Genomic DNA, 22,936 nt, shown 5'->3' on the forward strand with positions numbered 1-22,936 from the left:
TAGCTTTCTAGAATGGCTGGGCTAGTTCATACCTCCACAAATGATCCAGTAATGTGCCTACTTTTTGGAAGCTTCCTCCATTTGTCATTCTCCCTTTTTCTTACCCTTGCTAAGCTGCTCGGTATAAAGTGAAGCCTCAGTTTCAGAAAATTAGTTTTTCTATCATTTTAGTGATTTATAGGATTTTTTCATATGGTTGTTGGTAGCTTGAATTTCTTACTTTTAAAATTGCCTATTCATCTTTTAACCATTTGGGGGGTGGGGGAGTTATGGCTCTGAGTTTTATAAATTTGTATCAATCCCTCATATATTTAGAATTTGACACTTATCAAAAAATATGCTGTAAAGATTTTTCTCATTCACATTTCTCTTCTAATTTTAACTATATTAGTTTTGTTTGTACCAAAACTTTTATATAATTAAAATTGTCCATTTTATCTTGTATGATCTCTTATATTGCTTCTTTAGTCATGAATTCTTCTACTATGAATAGATCTGAAAGGTAATTTTCCTTGCTTCTCTAATTTCTTTATGATTTGACAAATTTCACAATTCATAGTATCCATTTGGAGTGTTATCTTTGTATATGGTATGTGGTACTCATCCAAATGTAATTTCTGTCATACTGCTATATAGTTTTACAAGTAGTTTTTGTGAAAAAGTGAGTCTAAAGCAAAAAGGTTTTTTAAATGATCCTATACATAAGAGCTTTAGAGTTTAGAATGGGAAAGTAAACGGGAGTCCTAGAGGAAAGAATTGTTAGAAGAAAAATAGTTTAATACAAAAAGTATAAAATCTTACCAAAATCCTTGAAAATGAGATTTGATCAGACAGACACCAGTGATTCCATGAGGTAACAAAAAATATTAGAGCTTAATCAAGAGAGCTTTAAAAATCCAATATCTGCCAAATTTTTCTATCAAATGATACTTTTAAAAAATATTGCCGTTTTATTTTCAAAATATTTGCAGATCGTTTTCAGTATTTACCCATGCAAAACTTTGAGTTCCAAATTTTTTTGCCTTCTTTCTCCCCACTCTTCTCTAAATAGCAAATAATCCAATATATGTTAAATGTGTACAATTCTTCTATACATATTTCCACATTTATCATGCTGCACAAGAAAAATCAGATCAAAAAGGAAAGGGGAAAAAAAGGCAAAGAAACAACAAAAAAAAGTGGAAATATTATTTTGTGATCCACATTCAGTCCCCATAGTCCTCTTTCTGGATGTAGATGGCTCTCTTCCTCACAAGTCTATTGAAATTGAGTTGAATTACCTCATTGTTGAAAAGAGTTGACCAAAATGAGATATTTTAAAATATGTATACACTGCCTAACCCACAACTGAACATAATACTTATGCCTTTTCCCTTCCTAGGGAATAATAGGTCCTAGAATCTTGAGTACAAATATGCTCAAAGGAAAAGGGACCCACATGTGCAAAAATATTCGTGGCAGTCTTTTTTGTAGCGGCAAGAAACTGGAAACTGAGTGGATGCTCATCAGTTGGAGAATGGCTGAATAAATTATGGCATATAAATATTATGGAATATTATTGTTCTCTAAGAAATGATGAGAAGATCATACTGTTCATACCCTTTGACCCAGCAGTGTTACTACTGGGCTTATATCCCAGAGATTTTAAAGAAGGGAAAGGGGCCTGTATGTGCAAGAATGTTTGTGGCAGCCCTCTGTGTAGTGGCCAGAAACTGGAAACTGAGTGGATGCCCATCAATTGGAGAATGGCTGAATAAATTGTGGTATATGAATATTATGGAATATTATTGTTCTGTAAGAAATGACCAGCAGGATTATTAGAAAGGCCTGGAGAGACTTACATGAACTGATGCTGAGTGAAATGAGCAGGACCAGAAGATCATTATATCCTTCAACAACAATACTATATGATGATCAATTCTAATGGATGTGGCCCTCTTCAACAATGAGATGAACCAAATCAGTTCCAATAGAGCAGTAATCAACCAGCTATACCCAGGGAAAGAACTCTGGGAAATGACTATGAACCACTACATAGAATTTCCAAACCTTCCATTTTTGTCTGCCTGCATTTTTGATTTCCTTCACAGACTAATTGTACACTATTTCAGTCTGACTCTTTTTATATAGCAAATTAACAGTTTGGACATTTATATATATATAGTATTTAACTTATACTTTAACATATTTAACATCTATTGGACAACCTGCCATCTTAGGGAAGGGGTGGAGGAAGGAGGGAAAAAGTTGGAACAAAAGGATTTGCAACTGTCAATGCTGAAAAATTACCTATGCATATATCTTGTAAATAAAAAGCTATTTAAAAAAAAGAAAGAAAGAAATGATGAGCAGGCTAATTTCAGAGAGGTCTGAAGAGATTTACATGAACTGATACTAAATGAAACGAACAGAACCAAATCATTGGACATAGCAACAGCAAGATTATTTGATGATCAATTCTCATGGATGTGACTCTTCTCAACAGTGAGATGATTCTGGCCAGTTCCAATGATCTTATGATGATGAGAGCCATCGAGACCAGAGAGAGGTCTTTGGGAAGTGAATGTGGATTATAACATAACATTTTCACTTCTTTTGTTGTTATTTGCTTTAATTGTATTTCCTTTCTCATTTTTTCCCTTTTTGATCTGATTTTTCTTGTGCAGCAAGATAATTGTATAAATATGTATGCCTATGTTGGATTTACTTTTTTTTTTTTTATCATGTTTAATATATATTTGATTACTCGCCATCTAAGGGAGGGATTGGGGGGAGAAAGAGGAGGAAACTGGAACACAAGGTTTTGCAAGGGTCAATGGTGAAAAATTGTCCTTGAATAAGTTTTGAAAATAAAAAGCTTCAATAATTTTTTTTAAACCAAATATGATCAAAAATTATTTGGGCAAAAGTTATTTGGTAAAAATCCAGACAAAAAAGGATTCAATGAGATTTGCCAATAGTAGTGACCATTTTCAAGTTTTCACAGGTGGTAAATGGCAGAGGTTGCTGTAAAGAACCCTTTACAACAGCTTTGTGAGAACTTGGCATCTTATTGGTAACTTCAACACCTTCCTGGTTTAAGAAACAATGAGTTAAAATTGTAATTATAATCATATAAATAGCATTTGGTTTGGATTTTACTTGTGTTACACAGCATAGGAACTCCTGGGTGAACAAAGTCCTTTTATCAATAACAACTGATAGTCTTAGTCTTAGAGGTACCTAAAGCACAATAGTTTAAGTGACTTGTCTGCCACCCAGCCAGTTGGTCTTTTTGGTTTCTAGACAAGATCTCTATCCACTATGAAAATTAAAAATGTAAGAAATGGTGGCCTCCTGGGACTCTAAACAAAGTTGAGAAGGAGAACCAAGAAAGAATAGTGTCAGGAAAATCCACAACCTGAAGAGAGTGACTGAGTGTTATATGCCATAGAGATATTTCAGGCCATCTCTCTGTTGAAAAACATTCTAGTTACTATGGTAGCCCATTTACTTTCCCAAAGACTGTTAGTAGAGTTTTCTTTATAATCTTAAGTGAAAGGTTTTTATTTGGAATAGTTAAGATAATTATCTCATTCTATTTTGTCTTTGGAAGATCAGGTAACAGCAATTTTCAAAGTGTGCTCTTTCCTTAAAGTAGTCCCTCAAAGTCAAAACTGTTTTCATAATCATACTAAGACATTTGCTTATTAAAATATTATTCCCCTTTCTATCTACTACATGTGTGAGGCTGGGTTGTTTTTTTCCATGAAATTCAAACTAATCAATATAATGCAACAGACTGAACCCAAAAGCAAATATTTGAATCCAGCTGTCTTCAATTAAGCCATATGTGAAAGAGATTGGCAACATTCTCAGAAAATGTATGAGGAAAGTTATTTTTCATGAAAATGCTGTTTGTTAATGCTTGTTTTCAGAGAAACTATTTTAACATTTTAATACTTAATTTCTACTATGGTAAATATCAATAAAAATTATACTCCTCTTTGGAGTCTTGAGAATTTAATGGAGGTCCTGGGCTCAAAAAGTTCAAGGACTCTGGTAATGGTGCATCAGAGAATTTGTTGAAGCATCCGCCTTCCCCCAGCCCTGCAAAGTTTTCTAAAACAAAAAAGCCTCCCTGAAGCAAGTACTTGGGAAATAACTAGCATTTGTTTGAGCTGCCCATAGAAACTGATATTGATATATACATATTTCTTAAACAGTTTGGGGATTTTTTTTTTTTTTTTTGGCCTTTCTTTGTGTCTCCAGTGTTTTAGCACAACTCAGGGCCCATAGCAAGTAACTGCCTATGAACTTTATTCGACAAATCGTGAAGCTCCTAAAATCAAATTAAGACACCCAAAAGCACACCCAAAGATCTAAAAAAATAAATAAATAAATGAATAAATAAATAAGGCAGGTTATCCAGCATAACTGCGAAGCATTCTGGGATCTATACGCAGGTTTTGCTCTTCCCGCATCTCACGAGAACTCCTCCTTTTTCCACTCCCCCGCCCTCTCGCTCTACTCCCTAGGCTGTCTCCATTTTGGGATTACCCAGCCCCGTGTTTTTCAAATCCACCAATGGCCGCGTTGCTTGGGCTCGAATGAGCCAATCGGAGCTCTGGGTCGCCGGGAAATTTAAATCGCGCCGGAGGGCCTCACGCGCCACACGGCTTTCGGGGCTGAGCTGTAGTGGCTGCTAGTAGTCTAACCGTGACGCAGCTGCAACCTCCTCCCGCTTCCCCTACGGGGCCCGGCGACCTCCTGTAACGTGAGTTCTTTTTTTTCCATCGGTCAGAGCCGAGGTTAGGCCAGCCGGAAACGGTTGGCTCTGGGACTGGCGGGAGGGAGAGTTGAAAGAGAATCGCCTGTTGCTCTCCGAGTCCTCGTGAGGGAGGGCCTGGCCGAGGCCGTGGGCCTCGGGCCGCGTTAGGGCTCTTCCCGGTGGTGGCAGCGGTGCCTCCGTTCCCGGACTCAGTTCCCCTGAGCCACCCTGCCAAGGCCGACCGGTGGCAGCGGAGATCTGAGACCGGCCTGTTATTTCAACCGCTACCCAGGTTCGGGCTGCGGTGTTTAGAGAGTGCGTGTGAGGGCGCGTGCGTCTATGGCCGAGTTTATTTGGGAAGGTGGGGGCACAGATGGACCCACGCTATACTGGAGCGGGCTTCCCAAGACCCGGCCCAAGCATGACGTACTCTTACATCTTCCCTCGGATCTCTGAGGCCTACAAGATGGGCCGCTGCTCCGCTCCCCCCAACGTCGCGCGCCCTCCCTTCCCCCCTTCACCCCCCCCCCTCCAGCTCCGCCTCGGCCCTGCCAGCTGTAGCTGCCCAAGTCTTTGTGTCTAGCGGGTATCGCCTCTCCCGAGCTTTCCCCCCGAGGACGCTTAGGACTCTGATGGGTTTCTTAGATCTGTCGCCGAAATGGGGTGCGGGGAAAATGAGGGGAGATGGGAGGAAATGGGGAGAGGCTTCCTAAATTTCCACTCTACTCCACCCATTATCTAGCTTAGTTATCATGCTAACTGCTGGCTGCTCTGGGCTTGGAATCGGTGTTGGTGGGGTGAAGTGTCAGTTGCCTGACAATTCAGCCACACCTTATGCTTTGCCACTCTGGGCACTGAGCAGCAATCCTTGTAGCAAGCGCCGAATAAATACCGGCCTAGCCCCCAGGTCCGGAAGAGAGCCCCACCTCACAACTTTGCATTTCCCTGGCTTCTAAGCCCACCTTTAAGAGACTTTCCTGCTCTTCTAAAAATGATCTCCCGTCTCCCGGAAGGCAGAGATCATGTGGTTTTTTTTTTTTTTGGGGGGGGGGTTGTTTATTTTTTGCCGTTTTAATATCTGTACTATTTAGCATAGTCCTTAGCTCATAGTAAGTTTTTAATAATTTTGGAGAAACTGAGAGACTGAATCCAAAAGATATTGATTGTAACTGCTTATACCTTTGTGCTGTTAAATTGTGAGAGTACCCTAAGATTCGAATGTGGTCTTTTAAGAAAGTGTTAAAACTTTATTCATCTATCCATCATGGAAACAAATTGAGCCCTGTCAATTTTTATTGTGGACTTGTTTTTAAAGTTAAACTTAGTGTCATTTACCTTCACAGGAAACAATATTAAGAAACTTTACTGATTCTGCTGTTATGACTACTTAAAAAAATAGAATAATATTTTAATAAAAAGATTGGTTAAGTACTGGCAAGCTTCATTTTGCTCTCTGCCAGTTAAGCATTTGAGAAGTTACTATGCTCTAGGTGGGTATTTAAGCAATGCTTAATATAGATTATGGTAAATTGGAGTACTTTCTAGGGTGATGCATATAGTTTACTGGCTATGCCATGGTTTCCATTAAATGGTACTTTGATTGTCTGATAAGTGCCTGCAATTTGCTAGTCAGGGAGAATATAAGAACCAAAAAACAAAACAAAGTTACAGTGATATTTACAATACAAATTGGTAGTTTGCATTTTGTTGTTAGTGCTGTTTTTTCTATTGATTAGAGGTAAGTTAGTATTTAGCATAATCAAATCCTGTAGCATTATTTTTATAAGCCATTGAAATTTCTTTTTCATTCGTTTCAGTTCCCTCTTTGCTTTTCTCCCAGTGTTGAATACAACCATGTCCACCAATGAAAATGCTAATTCACCAGCTGCCCGGCTTAATAGGTTTAAGAACAAAGGGAAAGACAGCATGGTAAGTAACCTTAATCTTATTTTCTAGATAATTTGGGGGGGGAGGGGAGTGGGGAATGCTAGAAAGAATTTAGAGGCAACAGAAAGTTTGTGGATTTTTTAAAATAACTTTGAATTTGTCTTCCTCAAGGAAATGAGGCGCCGGCGTATTGAAGTGAATGTAGAACTGAGGAAAGCTAAAAAAGATGACCAGATGCTGAAAAGAAGAAATGTCAGCACTTTTCCTGATGATGCCACTTCTCCTCTGCAAGAAAACCGAAATAACCAGGTATAATTTCCTAGATTTTGCGTGTAAAATTTTTATGGTTTGGGGTTTTTTAATGTTCAAGATTTTCAGAAAAGATTTAAGCCCTATACGTTGGGCTATTATTCTCTCATACGTATTCTTATTACTGTAAGTAGCAGACTTGATATAACAGAAAATGGTTTAAGTAACTGGCTATTGAAGGATACTGTTAATCCTTTGTTGCCCTGTATTTAACTTCCATCTTTGTTTTATTTATTTATTGCTGTTTTGTCTTTTGGGTGGGGTGGACAGAAGTTGGAGAATTATGGCTGCCCAAACTTGTTTCTATACCTCTAATACCAAGCTATTAGCTTGGGCATATAAAACAGTTTTATCCTACTTAAAATATATTCCCTTTCATTTATTCCCTGTACTTTTTTTTTTTTATGCCAACCTGTAAATTGTTAAAATAGTGATCATGATAACTTCTTGAGTAGCTAACTTTTCAATATTCAGGAGATAATACATAATGCTTTAAAAATGGGACAAGACTGAGAAGTCGAGCAATGAACAATCTGTGTTGTAATTAGAGCAGAATAATACCAAGTGGCAGTATATAGTTTGCACATGTGCAGTGTTGCTATATAAGGGTATTAAGGTTTATAAGGCTGGAAGAATTTGGAATAAACAAACTCCATTTTTGACCATCCACATGCATCCCACCTCATCACTCCTTTTCTAAGATCAGGGACTTGGGCTGGTACCAAGATCCTCCAGAGAGCTAGTCTAGACACAACATAATAATATGTTTATTATATTGTGAAAAATTTTTTTACATATTGCAAAAGATTTTAAAAAGATTTTTTTTTTAAGGATATCATAGGTATTACGAAATTAGTACACTCGTGTTTGAGATGATTACGTATTAGGAAATTGCCACTTAATCTTTTTGAGTATCTTGGTTTAATTTTGATCAGCTCTTCTCTTGTGTTTTCATTTGAATACTTCTACTTTTGATGGAACTTAAATCATAATTGCTCTTTCAAATTACTCATCTTTTGAAGGGTTCTGCACTTTGGTCTGTTGAAGAAATTGTCAAAGGCATAAATAGTAATAATCTGGAGGTTCAACTTCAGGCTACCCAAGCTGCTAGGTAAGTTTTATTTAATCTCTTTAAAAAGCATAAATTGTTAAGTAGTATAATCTTGAGGGTCTAATTATAATCCTTAAACTTGAAGTTTTAAGATTTTTATTGACCCAATTAGCTGAACATGGTATTGCTTTCATTTAAGAGATATATATATTTTATTATAATTTATATTATATATTATATATTTGTCATATTTGTAGATACATATGTATATTTTAGAATTGGAGGACTGCATATCACTTTGTAATTAATTTTTTTGTTACCTTTTTAGGAAACTCCTTTCTAGGGAAAAACAGCCTCCAATAGACCAAATAATTGAGGCTGGTATGATTCCAAAACTTGTAGGCTTCTTGGGCAGGACAGACTGTAATCCTATTCAGTTTGAATCTGCTTGGGCACTTACTAACATTGCTTCTGGAACATCAGACCAAACCAAGGCTGTGGTAGATGGAGGAGCCATACCTGCGTTCATTGCCCTGTTGGCCTCTCCCCAGGCTCACATCAGTGAACAGGCTGTATGGGCTCTGGGAAACATTGCAGGTATGTGAATTGTGGAACTCTTGGTTTTTAGTTTGGATTATCTAATAGCTGACAGGTTTTGAGTAAGATTTAGGCTAAAAATCCCTGAAACTATTAAATCAGAAGTATTGCAGCATTTATTTAAAAAAAAGAAAGAAAAGAAAAGAAATTATTTCCATTGTGTTAGATTAGGTTGAAGAAAAAGTTGCTGAGCTTAATGGACTTACATAAAGGTTTTTAAAAATCTGGGTGATACTTCTAGCATTGCTTTCAGGAAAAAAGAAAGGAATATGGCTTTCTTAAAATGAGTTATCTATGTAGTGGATTTATCGGTCCTTCAATTTATTTGTCATTACTGTAAGTGATGGTTAACATTTGTTTTTTCCAGGTGATGGTTCAGCCTACAGAGACTTGGTTATCAAGTATGGTGCAATAGACCCTCTTTTAGCTCTTCTTGCAGTTCCTGATATATCATCATTAGCAGTAAGTTTTCTTTAATAAAGGAACATTGTGATAATCAGGCATTCAAGATTTTGATATTACATCCCATCACTCTAGCTTTATTTTATGCTTCGTCTTTAGTTCTAGTGAAAATTGGACTTGCCCCTGATATCTCAAGTGTCATGAGCTTTCATATTCTTTTCTCAATTCTATCTGATTCCCCTGTTTGCCTCGTCAGCTGTTTTGCTTTGACATCTTAGATGCATTGTTAAATATTTGAAAATCATTCTTACCCCTGGATTTTAAAGACTGAGACCATCAAGACTCCTGGCAGTCTGAAGCCTCAATGTTTTGAATTACATAAAATACTTGGGATTACAAAAGAAACATGATATTGAAATAAAAATGACTGCTTTCAGCTTTCCTAATTCCTACAGAAGTTATCTAGTCCTATGATTTGCATGCATTAAATGCTTAATTGTTTGAATTTGGACTGATTTTTTTTTTTCCTCCCCTTTTTTCAGTGTGGTTACTTAAGAAATCTTACTTGGACACTTTCAAATCTTTGTCGCAACAAGAATCCTGCTCCCCCAATAGAAGCTATTGAGCAAATTCTTCCAACATTAGTTCGCCTTTTGCATCATGATGATCCAGAAGTTCTGGCAGATACCTGTTGGGCTATTTCCTACCTCACAGATGGCTCAAATGACAGGATTGAAGTAGTTGTGAAAACAGGAGTTGTCCCACAACTAGTCAAACTTCTAGGATCTGGTGAATTGCCAATAGTGGTAAGAATTTTTTTTTTTTAAAGCTTTTAAGATATAAAGTAACATCAGGGAAATACTGAGGATAGCTAACTTACCTTTCCAGTGTTTGCAGCTAAATTTCTTGGCATGTCCTTGATCTTGTCTGATGTGTGCTGGTTATTAGCTTATGTTGTGTTACTTTAATGTTGTAGGTTTTAAGATATCTTTAGCTTTATTTTGAAAGCTTCAAGTATTTTACTGTCCATGGTTTATTCTTGAATCCTGCATGCTGAAAAAAGTGTTAAATCAAAATAAGTTTTTCATAGTGCTATTGATAATAGCTATCTAATGTAACATAATTTCTTTTTCAGACTCCTTCCTTACGGGCTATAGGAAACATTGTCACTGGGACAGATGAACAAACTCAAATTGTAATAGATTCAGGAGCGCTTGCTGTCTTTCCTAGCCTGCTTACTCACCCCAAAACCAATATCCAGAAGGAGGCTGCATGGACCATGTCAAACATCACGGCTGGCCGTCAGGACCAAATACAGCAAGTTGTGAATCATGGACTAGTTCCATACTTGGTTGGAATTCTGTCAGAGGTATCAAGATAAAAGAAATCTTTGTATTCTATATTAACTTTTCCACAATACCTTTATGTGGTGGAGCATTTTAGAAGTACATTGCTAAATCCTCCCTAATATTCTAACTATTAACTACCAACTGACAACTGATACTTGAATGTTTTAAGTTACAACTTAGTATTCTCATTTGTACATTGAACAGGGAGACTTTAAGTCACAGAAAGAAGCTGTATGGGCTGTCACAAACTATACCAGTGGTGGAACAATTGAACAGATTGTCTATCTTGTCCAAAATGGAATTCTGGAACCCTTAATCAACCTCTTGTCTGCAAAAGACAGCAAAATTGTCCTGGTTATTTTGGATGCAATTTCAAATATTTTTCTGGTAAGCTTGTGGCTAAACTAATTTTACTATTTTTGAACACTGAGTTTGTGTAATTGGTTTCAGCAATTTTGATTAATTTGTGATGATCTGTTCTTAGGCTGCTGAAAAACTAAATGAAACTGAAAAACTTTGTATCCTAATTGAAGAATGTGGAGGGCTAGACAGAATTGAAGCACTTCAGTCCCATGAAAATGAAATGGTATATAAGGCTTCCTCCAGCTTAATTGAAAAATATTTCTCTGCAGAGGTGAGTATTAAATGAAGAATAAACCAATTTAGTAAATATTGCTTATGATTTTTTAAAAAAATGTGTTGAAATTAAATAGCATTAAATTAGTTAATGGAGGGTTTAGTTAACTATAACACTTGGGTTGTGTTAGCCAGGATGAGGCAAACCTTAAGTCTAATACAAGCATATCAACATTTTCTTATCTCTATTGAAACCTAGTTTTAATCTTGACACATAGAATTGGTAGTAGAGTAACTCACTCATTCTTGTCTAAGAAGCATTCATTTATTCAATAAGTAAGAAATATAGATACAGGGGGTTGGGTTTAGAATAGATTGTTGATTCCAACTTAGGTTTAGGAAAACCCACATTCCTTTCTGAATTTACTCTTGATGCTAGTCTGTTTTTTAATTTTTATCTTTAATTTCAGTATATCTTGTGAAAGTGTTTGTAATGTTTGTCTACTCACTGCAGCAACATAAATGAGATTACAAATATAGGTCAATTGTATCCTTTATTTACCTTTTGATACAGGTATCTTGTAAACAAAAGGTAGTCAGAGTTGAAAGTTATAGATGAAGCATCCTCAGACTAATAAGGCTTTCTTGCCCATAAAGATACAAACTTTTTTGTGTGTTCTCTCCTTTCAGGAAGAAGATCAAAATGTTGTACCAGAATCTACCTCTGATGGCTATACCTTCCAGATTCAAGATGGCACACCTGGGACCTTTAACTTTTAGGTTTACAGTCAAACCTTCAAGTCTTGTATGCCTTGTTGTTGGTATAATTTTGTCTTACTGTCTCTCCACTAAGATCTTTTTTTAAATGTGACTTTTAATGTAGCACTAATGCATACTTGAACAGTTTGAACTGTGTACATACTGTATGAAACCTCTGTCCTCAATAGGGTTCTCATTTCTATGTGGAATTTCCTGTCTTGCAGTGTCCTGTAAATAAAAACTTAATTCCACACTTTGCCTTACCTCAGCCTGCCTAATTTATCACATTTTAAATGGGTGCTACCTTTAGTCCAGGGGAAGTGGGAGATTCTATTCCAAATGGTGATTCTATTCCAAGGATCTGATTTTGTATGTGGTTATTTCCTCCCTAAATGGAGTTTATGACCTGAAGAATGTAGTTTTTAAAGAGTTGATTTGGCTGAAAATCCATGACTGTGGCTGGCCCACTCAAGACTTTTCTAAAACTAGACATAGTCTTATGGCAAGTAGTTACCATTAGGCCAGGTTGGATCACCCTAACACAACTTTATGTAGATTATAGCAGAACCTGCATTTTATTCATAAGAGCCTTTGTCAACTCACTATGATAATAGATTCAAACTTCAGTGGAAGAGATGTTTGTGTTTCTATTCTGATTATTGTACCTTAGTAAATAAACAATTTCCAATGTGAGAAACTCATCAGGCATTCTAAAGTTCATTTTTAATTTTTTCTTCTCATACCCAGATTTCCTTCTTTGCCATTTTGTACTGCTATCTCAATTTTTAAACAATCTTGCGGTTAAACTGCTGAACAAGTGTAAACTTAATCTTCTTTCTGTATATTATGTAATCATTTGCCTCTTGCCTTAAAATGTGTCAAATTTATCCAGAGCATTTTACCTAGTTTAGTGACATAGTATAGTATAGGAGTCTTTTCTGCCCTGCTCCTTCCTTCCATTCCCTCCCCTCTCCATTTGCTCCAGTAATGTACCCTGTCATCTAGATTTCTCTCACTCTGTTGGCCTTTATGCCTCTTTTTCACCTGTTTATAATTTTCCTTCTGTTTTATTACAACTTTGAGCTCCCCATGTGCCCTTTCTCCTCCCCCACCCCCCAAGTTGTAGTTTGAACCCTGTCTTCAGTATAGATTTCTTGACTCTTAAGACTTGATTGTTTTTCATACATGTAATACCTGAGGGTATTAAATGCTATGTAATATGCTAGATAAGTTTTGAATAGTGGAAGGGAGTACAAGTCAGATCTAGACTCTGGTAAAATGCTTAAGACATTTCTGGAGATTTGGCAAGGAAAGTCAAGTGACTTGAAGAGCTCAAGAAAAGACATCAGGCACCACAGGTGTCTTAGGCTATGGGTCCCTGTTATTTCAGGAAGTGCTTCGTAGTAGCTGAAACTAGACTTTCTTATCCTGATAAATAGATACACATATTTGAGCCATATATACAGAATAAACCTTTTGAGTTCAGGCTCAAAACAGTTGCTATTGTGAGTCATCTCACAGGTATTATAGTGACTTGATAAAACTTGGAATGTTGGACTAGATGTTTATAACCATAAATATTCTATAATTACTTTAAAAAAAAATAAACATCTATAATGGCTTAGAAAACTAGGATACTGTTAAATAGTCTACTTAGTTCCTTGAGAAAGGACCTCTAACTATTGCCTTTCACTGATTAAGGATAACATAGAACAAATTTTTTAATAGATTAGGTTTTGTCAAATCATGCAAGTAGATTTTTAAATGTATGAGTATGGCATAAGTGACCTTGAAAGCAGGAAGAACTTTAAGAGCAGTCTTAACATAACTGATCTGAGAATCTCAGTCTCTAGGCAACTTTAAAGACTTGAGTTGCAGGGAGTGCTGATGTATGTTGAAGACATTTCATCTGACTTTATATAAGAAATTACTGGTAGAATAGTGCTTATTCTCAGTTGTGTCCTGTCAAAATAACTTGAGTAGTAAATAGCCCATCAGCTTATAATGGAGGGGGGTGGGGGTGTCCTTATAAAAAGTTATGTACTTGAGGCATGAAATTTATTTATTCTTGCAGCAATGGTCTGGGTGCATGTAAACAGGATAATTCATTAATTATTAGTAGTATGAGTTGATTGTTTCCCTGAGAATGCTGAATGAAAAATGTTTCAGGGGATACCTCCATCATGATAAACGGTACAGTAAATGTAGAAATATGAAAGCAGGCATGCTCAAGAAGGTTGTATTGGAGACTTATTGGAGGAGGAGGTGAATCAAATTTCAGCTTACTGATTTGTTTCAGTGACTTAAATTCTGTCAAGTTATATAATAATGCTATTGTGAAGTATTGCTCAAAGTCGTTTAAGATTGGATGTTCCTGTAGGGCCTGAATTATTGAAGCAAATGGCAATGTTTAAATTAATGAAGCATTAATCAGTTGTCCTTGCTTTTTAGCTTTATTCTATTCTAATTGGTGGTAGTGAAGGCATGAAGAGGTGAGGGTTTACACCAAGGTAGTTTTCCATATCAGAAGAAAAAGGGGTGTATTCAAGGTATTGCAAAAGCTTTCTTTAAGGTCAGTAGTGTCAATTGCTGGACAAGAACAAAAACTTTGGTGATCAGATTTGGCAATTGGGAAATAACTGGAAGCTTTAGAGAAGAGAAAATATAAACTATTAGAGGAACCAATCATTCCTCAACATTTAAGAGCTTCTGTATGAAGGAGGCATTAACATAACGGTCCATTCCAAAAGAAAAAGGCCTACAATATATGAATAACTTGCGCAGAAACAGTATAACCCTATAAAAGAAAAATTTAATGGATGGGATTATCAAGTATTACTAATAAAAAGCAACTTTGTTCATTTTTAAAATTCATTTTTGCTGAGGCAATTGGGGTTAAGTAACTTGCCCAGGGTCACACAGGAGGTGTTAAGTGTCTGAGACCAGATTTAAACTAGGATCCTCCTGACTTCAGGGCTGGTGCTGTATCCACTGCACCACCTTTGCTCCTGTTCACTTATTTATTGATATGTGTATTTAATCAAAAGGGATTAAGAATGAAGTCTTAAGATATGTCTTCTTGGAAGCCTATAATCATCAGGGATTATAGAGGGAATTGGAGTTATTAAGTTTTGATCCTGGAACAGGAGAAAAAGTAGAGGAAATCTCACAAGTTGAGTATGCAAAGTCAAATGATCTACCAATAAGGAGAAGGAAGGAGAGAGGAATGGGTGATCTGAACCTTTCAATATAGTTGGTCATAGAAATCCTTTTAATAGGGAAACTGGAGAAGAAAAGTAAAGTGAGAAATAAGAGGGATAGTAGATTAAGGGAGAGATCCTAGTTCTAAGGAAAGGAAGAATGAATATATCTTAAGGGAAAGAATTGTGGAGCAGAAACAGATTGAGTAAAATGTAAAGTATTGATACTAGTCTGAGCATGATCATTGATCACCATTCTGCTTATTGCAATGACCAACTATGATAATAGCACTCGTAAAACTGCATTCGCATCCTGATATAACAGTGATGGAGTGGGTATAGTTTGAGGCATTTCTATTTTTTGGATATAGTTAATGAGTGAATTTATTTTGCTTCATTGTGATAAGTATTTGCTTGTGATTGATTTTTGCAAGTGGGGGTGTGAAAAAAATTTATTTTCAGTGATATGAAACTTAAAAGCTTAATTTTCTTCATCAAACAAAAAGGATTTATTAAGCACCTATTAGTGATTTGGAGTATTTTTTCTCCCACGTGGCTGTTTATAACTTTTTAAAGAATTGCCTATTTTGTGTTATTTGACCATTATATACTAGGGAATTGTTTTTGTATTTGTTGAAATTGATTCTGTATCTTGAACACCAAAATTATATCACAAATTTGCTTCAAAGCCTTTTTCAGTTTACTGTTTCAGTTCTAATTTTAACAATTTTTTGTTTGTGCAAAATTTAAACTTTTGTGATCAAAATTACCCATTTTATCTCCCATCATCTTCCCTAATCTTTGATAACTCACAAATATAAAGAATTTTTATCTTTTCTTACTCTTCTAATTTGTTATGACCTTTTGTATATAGTTTGTGTATCTATTTGAGAATGATTATTAATAGGTGATAGTACAGATTAATCTAAACCTAATTTCTGCCATATTGTCTTTCAGTTTTCCCAGAAGATTTTGACTTTAGCCCTTGACAGTAATAGTTGGCTTCATTGGATACTATGCAACTAAATTTGCTTTTGTATCTTATGTAACTATTCTGTTTCAATGATCAACTATTTACAAGTCAATACCAAATAGTTTTGATATATACTACTTTTAAGAGTACTGCCAGGCCTCTTTCATTCCTATTCCCTTGCCCACCCCATTATTGTCCCTTTGTTCCTCTGAATTTTTTATTTTAATAATGATGTCTAGCTCTCATATTATACTAATACTTTTGGGAGGTCCTAAACTATGAAGCAATATTTCATAAGAATGTTTTTATTGGACATTTTATTAGAATGATTTTATAGATGAGTAAACCAAATCAACAAAAAGGAAATAAAAGCTATTTTCAGTGAGGCAGCCAGTTTGAACTCACTCACTATGGCTAGGTTATTCCCTATTTTTTTTTACCATAGTATAGACTCCCTCTTGGCTTGAACTGATATAGCAATAGATCTAAATGCCAATAATCATGACAATTAAGTTTCCAAGTTAACTTAAGCATTAAGTTGAGTAATCTAGAGGTACTTTATTTTTCCATTTAAAAATAATTTTTTTACATCAATTAGGTTTTTTCCACAGTATCTTTCACTCTTTCATAAAGCCATATCATATAACAAGTATTTTTAAAGACAAAAAGAGAGAGAAAAAATCAGCATAGTAAATAAATGAATCCCCCTGAAAGTTTAAGCCTAAAACTATGTGTAAGGTAAATTTATGGATCTCCTTCTGCAAAGGGATAGCATGGGAATTAATGTCTCTTAAGACATGTTTGTTTTATGTTGATGAAAAATTCAACTGCATTCCTTTAGAAGAGAAACTGAAGTTGGGCAGGTATGGCATGGTTTTGTCTGGTGAAAGAGACTTTTTTCTTTCTGCTGTTGGGTTTTAGTGGGTTGTTTGCATGATTACTTACCCAAGCTATTTGCTTTGGAATGTCACATCTTTTTTCAAAGAAGTTTTAGTTTCTTCTTAATCACAGTGCAATATTGTGTACTATTCATATGTTTTCAGTCAACAATTTGTTTTTGTCATAATTATTTTTTCAATAAAAAAAGATATTTTGTTTTTTATAATTTTTCAACATTTACTTTTTTCTTTTATGGTTATTTCATATTATATAGTTTTATATATTATTTTCTTGACTTATTTCACTTTGCATCAGATAATATAGTTGTTTTCCATGCTTCTCTGTATTCATTGTTTTCATGGTTTCTTTAAAGGGGTCATCATCAATCATCCTGACCCATGTCTCAGACTGATTACTGTGGAGAAGATAGAGAAGCTGATGATTTTGTACAACCATGCTTCACTTAAATCCAATTTACTTAAAAGTCAAGGCATCATTCTCCTCATGTCATTGGTCCTCTCTGAGAAAAGATGCACAACATTTCTTATAGCAATCTTTGGAAGCTAGGTTTTCAGTGTTTGCTGTGGGAGGGAAAAATAGTGCAAGAAAAATTGGTGTAGCATAGAAAATGAGTGTCAATATCCAGTCTGATTCCAAGGTTTCAGAAGTTGTGCAGTTCTCAACTGGCATACATATCACAGATTCAACAAACTTTGTAATGCTGTGTAAAATAATACAATTTCATTTTGAGGAAAAGAACAAGGACCTCAAGGGAAATAGAGGAATTAATTAGCATCCAAGTTCAAATCTGGCCTTAGACACTTAATAACACTTACTGAGTATGTGACCCTGAGCAAGTCATCCAGTTGCCTCAGGAAAAAAAAAAATTGTTCACAATTGTAATGCAGACATTTTTTTCCCCATAATATGACAAGAGATTAATTCAGAAACTTGTCATTACTTAATATGAACTAAAATCAACTTAAAAAAAAAAAAAGACATGTTAATGCAGAGCAGAACCAGGAGAATAATTTACATAACTAAAATATTGTAAAGAACAGAACCATGATCAATGCAGTAACCAAATATAACTAGATAGAAGAATGTTGATGAATCATATTTCCAATTTCTTGGCAAAGGTGCAGAAACAAGCATTTTTCACAACTAAAGTGAGTCCATTTTGCTTAACTTCATTTTTATTTTCAAAATAAAAGTTTTCAACATTCACTGTTACAAAATTTTGTGTTCCAAATTTTTCCCGTACCTCTTCCCTTAGACAGCAAGTAATCCAATATATGTTAAACATATGCAGTTCTTCTACACATATTTCCACAATTATGCTGCACAAGAAAAATTAGATCAAAAAAGAAGAAAAGACCAAGCAAGCAACAACAAAAAAAAGTGAAATGCTATTTTGTGATTTTCCCCACTCCCCACTGTCCTCTTTCTGGATGCAGATGGCTCTCTCCTAGTCTATTGGAATTGGCCCGAATTGCCTTGCTGCTGAAGTCAGGTAAATTAGAATTGATAGCCACATAGTTTTCTTGTGTACAATGTTCTTCCATGTAAGTCTCTCCAAAGTCATCTCTGTTGATTATTTCTTACAGAATAATCTTCCATAACATTTATATGCTATAATCAGTCATTCCCCAGTTGAAGGGTATCCACTTAATTTCTAGTTCCTTGCCAGTATAAAAAGAGCTGGTACATTTTTATATATATATGGGTCATTCCCCCCTTTTGTTGATCTCTTTGGGATATAGGCACGGTAGAGACACTGCTGGATCAAAGAGTTTGATAGCCCTTTGGGTCTAATTCAATATTGCTCTCCACAAGGGTTGGATCAGTTCATAATTTCACCAACAATGCATTAGTGTACCAGTTTTCCCACATCCCCTCCAATATTTATCTGTCATGTTAGCTAATCTGAGAGATGTGAGGTGGTACCTCAGAGTTGTCTTAATTTGCATTTCTCTGATCAATAGGGATTTAGAGCATTTTTTTCATTTGACTAGAAATATTAACCTCATTTTTAGGAAGTTTTTTTGGTTGCAATAGGGACTTGGGAAAGGGATATAAATGCTTAGAAATGGTGAAAAAAAAAATCAGACAGAAAAGTTTCAAAAAAGGACATAATCAGGGTAGTGTTAGAACCATAAATTTAAAATACTTTTGAAAAATCTATACATGGGCAAAGGATTTTGTGTGTCTGCGTCTCCATTTCCTTATCTGTAAAGGAAGATAATTACATTAAATGGCTGAAGTACATTCTAGCTCTAAAATTTTGTAGATTATAACAAATTTGGCTCTTTGCCAACTTTCAGTGAGATCTATTAATGTTAGGTTCTTCAGTCTATAACTAGTTTGGGAAATGATTTGCAATCATCAATAATAAGCTTCAAGTTTAATTTAATTAACATAGGCTGTCATTTTCTTCCAGACCATTAACTGGCCTGCTTAATCCTCCATCCTTGCATCTGGGTCTCAACTGCCACTTTTTCTGTGGTATTCATTTTATCTTATTCAGTGATACCAGCTGAATTCATTAGCTAAAGAATTCCAGCTGTCTCCCAGATTGCTTTCAATTCAGGACACTTATCCTACCAATATCCCAGTAACAATTCTTGTTTGGTGCAACCTTTGCTTAGATGAGCAGGAATCCTTCCTGATTTCTCAGTTTTTAACATTTATGCTATGCATTGGCTTTGGCTTTGGCAGGGGTGAACCTTTAGACCTGGGAGACCTGTGATGTCTGAAACTATCCATTCTATAATTTTGCAAGGATAAAGAAATGGTGCTTATTAACTCTCTAACTTTCTCTGGATAACCAAAAATTCTTGCTATATACACATATAGTTTCTGTAAGGTAAGAGTCCCCCTAAACATTTACCCTTTGACAGTTAAAAGTCAAAAGCATACTTTTCTTCTCTATTAATGAGTTAAAGGAGTAATCTTTTGCCTTTGGCTGGTTAAGGATTATAAATCTAAGAGAATTAACTAGATTCCCAAAATATGGGGGTATAGCTAGCATACAATATTTTAAAATTTGCAAAGAATCTTTATATTATTTCATTTGATCACATCAGCCCTATTAAAGAGGGATATTGTTATTCTCCTTTTATGGATAAGGGAACTGAATTAAGGACTTAATTTGCCCAAGATCACAAAGATAATAAGTGTCTGAGGCAGGATTTGAACACAAGTATTCTAGATTCCATTATTGTTCTGTAAGGAACGACCAGCAGAATGAATACAGAGAGGACTGGCGAGACTTACATGAACTGATGCTGAGTGAAATGAGCAGAACCAGGAGATCATTATATACCTCAACAACGATACTGTTTAAGGATGTATTCTGATGGAAGTGGACCTCTTTGATAAAGAGAGCCTTAATTGATCAAAGATGGACAGAAGCAGCTACACCCAGAGAAAGAACACTGGAAATGAATATAAACTGCTTGCATTTATGTTTTTCCTCCGGGTTATTTATACCTTCTGAATTCAATTCTCCCTGTGCAACAAGAAAACTGTTTGGTTCTGCACACATATATTGTATCTAGGATATACTGCAACCCATTCAACATGTAAAGGACTCTTGCCATTTGGGGGAAGGGGTGGAGGGAGGGAGGGGAAAAATCGGAACAGAAATGAATGCAAGGGATAATGCTGTAGAAAATTACCCTGGCATGCGTTCTATCAATAAAAAATTATTAAAAAAAAAAAAAAAGTATCCTAGATTCCAAGGACGATTTTGTGTCCTTGCCTTCGCTACCTATCTATTTCTTCAAGCAAAAAAATGCTCACCCTTTAAATAAGTAATCCCTTGCTTATAGATCTTCCTTAGTGCTTGCTTCTTGGAGATGGGGTAAAAAATGTTAGCAGATTTCTAACATACTTCAGCTGTTCAGGAAATACTTTAAATAACTCCTTACTTTAGAGAATAAAAAGAGGGCCAGAAAGTTGGAAAGTATTATACTTCTAACCTTGAAAAATTGCTGCTAGGCCCACAGGGCTGTGATACTGCATCATTCTCTATTCTGTTCCCAGGCATGCAGTTTGGATCAAGTTGTCCTGGGGAATCTGAACTCCAGTGAGAAGGACTTGGGTTCCATGTTCTCATACTTTTTAGCTCATAAAACCCCAACCACAGTGTCTCATACTTAAACTTATAGCTCATGTCTAGGATTTCCCCCAAAAGGGTAACCTCTTTTTCTCAGTTATCCACTAGCAATAATTAACAAAATGATTGATCACACAAATTTATACATCACTAGAGAGTAAAAAAGATACTCAGTGTACAATTTAGATCAATTATGGAACGGATAATGTATTCCTATACACAAAAGGAATGTTTAATATAGGACACTCAAGAGTATATTTGACAAAAATTTTTAACATGATCTATTAACTTCTATTGTTAAAATTTTCTTGGAGCAAGGCTGATTCTCAAATCTCAGCACATCATAAAGGAATTTTCAGGACTGTTAATGAATCATTTCACCTAGATTCAGCACTGTCAAAATAACTCCTGATTCTTAGACCCATCCTCCTGTTGGTGGCTATTCTCATCAATGATGATAGAGTAGTTGCTGAAGTCTAATGTTGCCAGTTAGTTTGATGGGATTTATAGTCCTCTTGAATATATATATCCTCTTGAATATATATATATATATATATATATTATATAGAGAGAGAGAGAGAGAGGAGTTTCCAATGTCATACTTATCTTGGTATGTAATGTTGGGAACTTAATTGGTCTAAACTTAAGAAAGAAATACAAAAAAAGGCAGTTTAAATCTAGATTTAGATTCAGGTTTATAGGCAAAAATTCTTAGCCATATGAAGTGGGCACGGGGAAATGTTTATGTGAACAATTAAGGCAAGTTTACAATTAAGGCAAGTTTTCTCTTGGGACATAGCTCCAAACAGGCCTATATGATTCACAGCTAGAAAGGAAGCTGCTTGTTTTCTTTTACATAATGAGTCATTGGTTCTTCCAACTCAGCAACCAGTAAGAGTATCCTTCACCATCCCAAAACCATTTAGCTCTGAGTCATATATGGCTATAAAAGAAAATCCAAACGCTTCCACATAGTTGACCAAAATCAGGAGTGGCAACTCTGAACATGCTCCATGGACTGGTTTCTATAGACCAATTTGACCTTGTTGTACACTTTTTAAAAAGATAATCTAAAATCTCATATATGAGAAATCCTTTATTTACATAAATTTTATACCACCAGATTAAAAAAAGTTCAATAAGTTGTTTTTCTCTGTTGTAATATTCTATTTCCTCCCACTTTCCCTTTATGATTAATTCATTTTTCAATAAAAAGATTTATATTTTCCTTTTAGATATTCATGACTATACATTTATATAGGTAATAAAAGCTCTCCTTTTTGTATCTTCATTTAGTAAAATGTCTGATGGGGAGAAGAGAGGAAGGCAGGGCAGAGTCAAGATGGTAGAGTGAACGTCAGCAGTTTTGCTTTAGATCCTCCACATTATCCTCCACAATGACCTAGAACATGCACCAACTGAATTCTGAACAGGAAAGCCAAAGATAAGTCAGTCATTTTTCCAGCCCAAAGCAACTTGGGTACTATCTGGTAGCTCTGTCACTTATTACTCAGTTCTGGTTCAATTTTAAGGAGAGGAACAGTTGTGATTGAGAGGTAGCAGGAGCTCTACTTGTATCAAAAGCTAGAAACAAGTTCCAGAACCGTAACTACATATAGGCCTAGTGGAATAAACCAAAAACCAAAGAAGAATCCGATAGTTTAGCCTCTCTGGACCTTCAGAACCTTCTAACGGGCTAATATTTGAATCCAGGAGAACTTTACAGAAATCTCAACCATACAAAAGCCAATATTGACCCAAACCAAGCTGGAAATTGGCAAAGGGCTGACCAAGAAGGTAGTACACAGATCTCTCCATAGATCACTTATTAGAGGCTAGAAGCACCAAAAACTTATAGACCTCCTAAGTGATTTGTGAAAGCAGCAGAAAGACATAAAATGTTTAAGGCCAGACATCCTTCCAGAGTTGAACAGTCTCCAATATTAATGTAAAGTCCAAAGTCAAGAAGGTTGGAAAAATGAACAAACAAAACAAGAACATGGTCATCAAAGGTTACTATGGCAGTAGAACAGCTCAAGATACAAACGCAAAGCTTCTGATAAAAAAACTCATTTTTAAAAAAA

The 22,936-nt window shown here is 35.6% G+C and overlaps 1 protein-coding gene and 1 long non-coding RNA gene across 4 annotated transcripts in view; one reads left to right on the top strand and one right to left on the bottom strand.

Moving 5' to 3' along the window:
• The first annotated feature begins 4,638 nt into the window (after positions 1-4,638).
• Positions 4,639-11,933, top strand: KPNA2 (karyopherin subunit alpha 2). Of its 3 annotated transcripts, none has more exons than XM_051995277.1 (11): positions 4,639-4,756; positions 6,568-6,679; positions 6,809-6,946; positions 7,969-8,057; positions 8,326-8,594; positions 8,962-9,056; positions 9,539-9,802; positions 10,132-10,365; positions 10,550-10,732; positions 10,830-10,979; positions 11,612-11,933. In XM_051995277.1, the coding sequence occupies exons 2-11, from the start codon at positions 6,605-6,607 to the stop codon at positions 11,699-11,701; spliced, it is 1,587 nt and encodes a 528-aa protein (XP_051851237.1). In that variant the 5' UTR covers positions 4,639-4,756; positions 6,568-6,604; the 3' UTR covers positions 11,702-11,933. The 3 variants fall into 3 exon arrangements, with proteins under 3 accessions (XP_051851237.1, XP_051851239.1, XP_051851238.1); XM_051995279.1 differs by having other exon boundaries at positions 4,640-4,756; positions 6,591-6,679; XM_051995278.1 differs by lacking the exon at positions 4,639-4,756 and adding an exon at positions 4,927-5,042.
• The window catches only part of LOC127560584 (uncharacterized), a 46,099-nt gene continuing 33,002 nt past the window's right edge, over positions 9,840-22,936 (bottom strand). The window contains exon 3 of the long non-coding RNA XR_007953365.1: positions 9,840-10,049. This is a non-coding gene — a long non-coding RNA (uncharacterized LOC127560584). The remainder of the gene's footprint in view (positions 10,050-22,936) is intronic.

The sequence above is a fragment of the Antechinus flavipes genome, chromosome 4, assembly GCF_016432865.1.
Source record: "Antechinus flavipes isolate AdamAnt ecotype Samford, QLD, Australia chromosome 4, AdamAnt_v2, whole genome shotgun sequence".
Lineage (NCBI taxonomy): Eukaryota > Metazoa > Chordata > Mammalia > Dasyuromorphia > Dasyuridae > Antechinus > Antechinus flavipes.

What these genes read in the sequence shown, in the direction of transcription:
- KPNA2 (XM_051995277.1), top strand. Translation starts at nt 6,605, where the DNA reads ATGTCCACCAATGAAAATGCTAATTCACCAGCTGCCCGGCTTAATAGG. An exon ending in AAGAAAACCGAAATAACCAG is followed by an intron (nt 6,947 to 7,968) that starts GTATAATTTCCT and finishes CATCTTTTGAAG; the next exon opens with GGTTCTGCACTTTGGTCTGT. An exon ending in TGGTTGGAATTCTGTCAGAG is followed by an intron (nt 10,366 to 10,549) that starts GTATCAAGATAA and finishes TACATTGAACAG; the next exon opens with GGAGACTTTAAGTCACAGAA.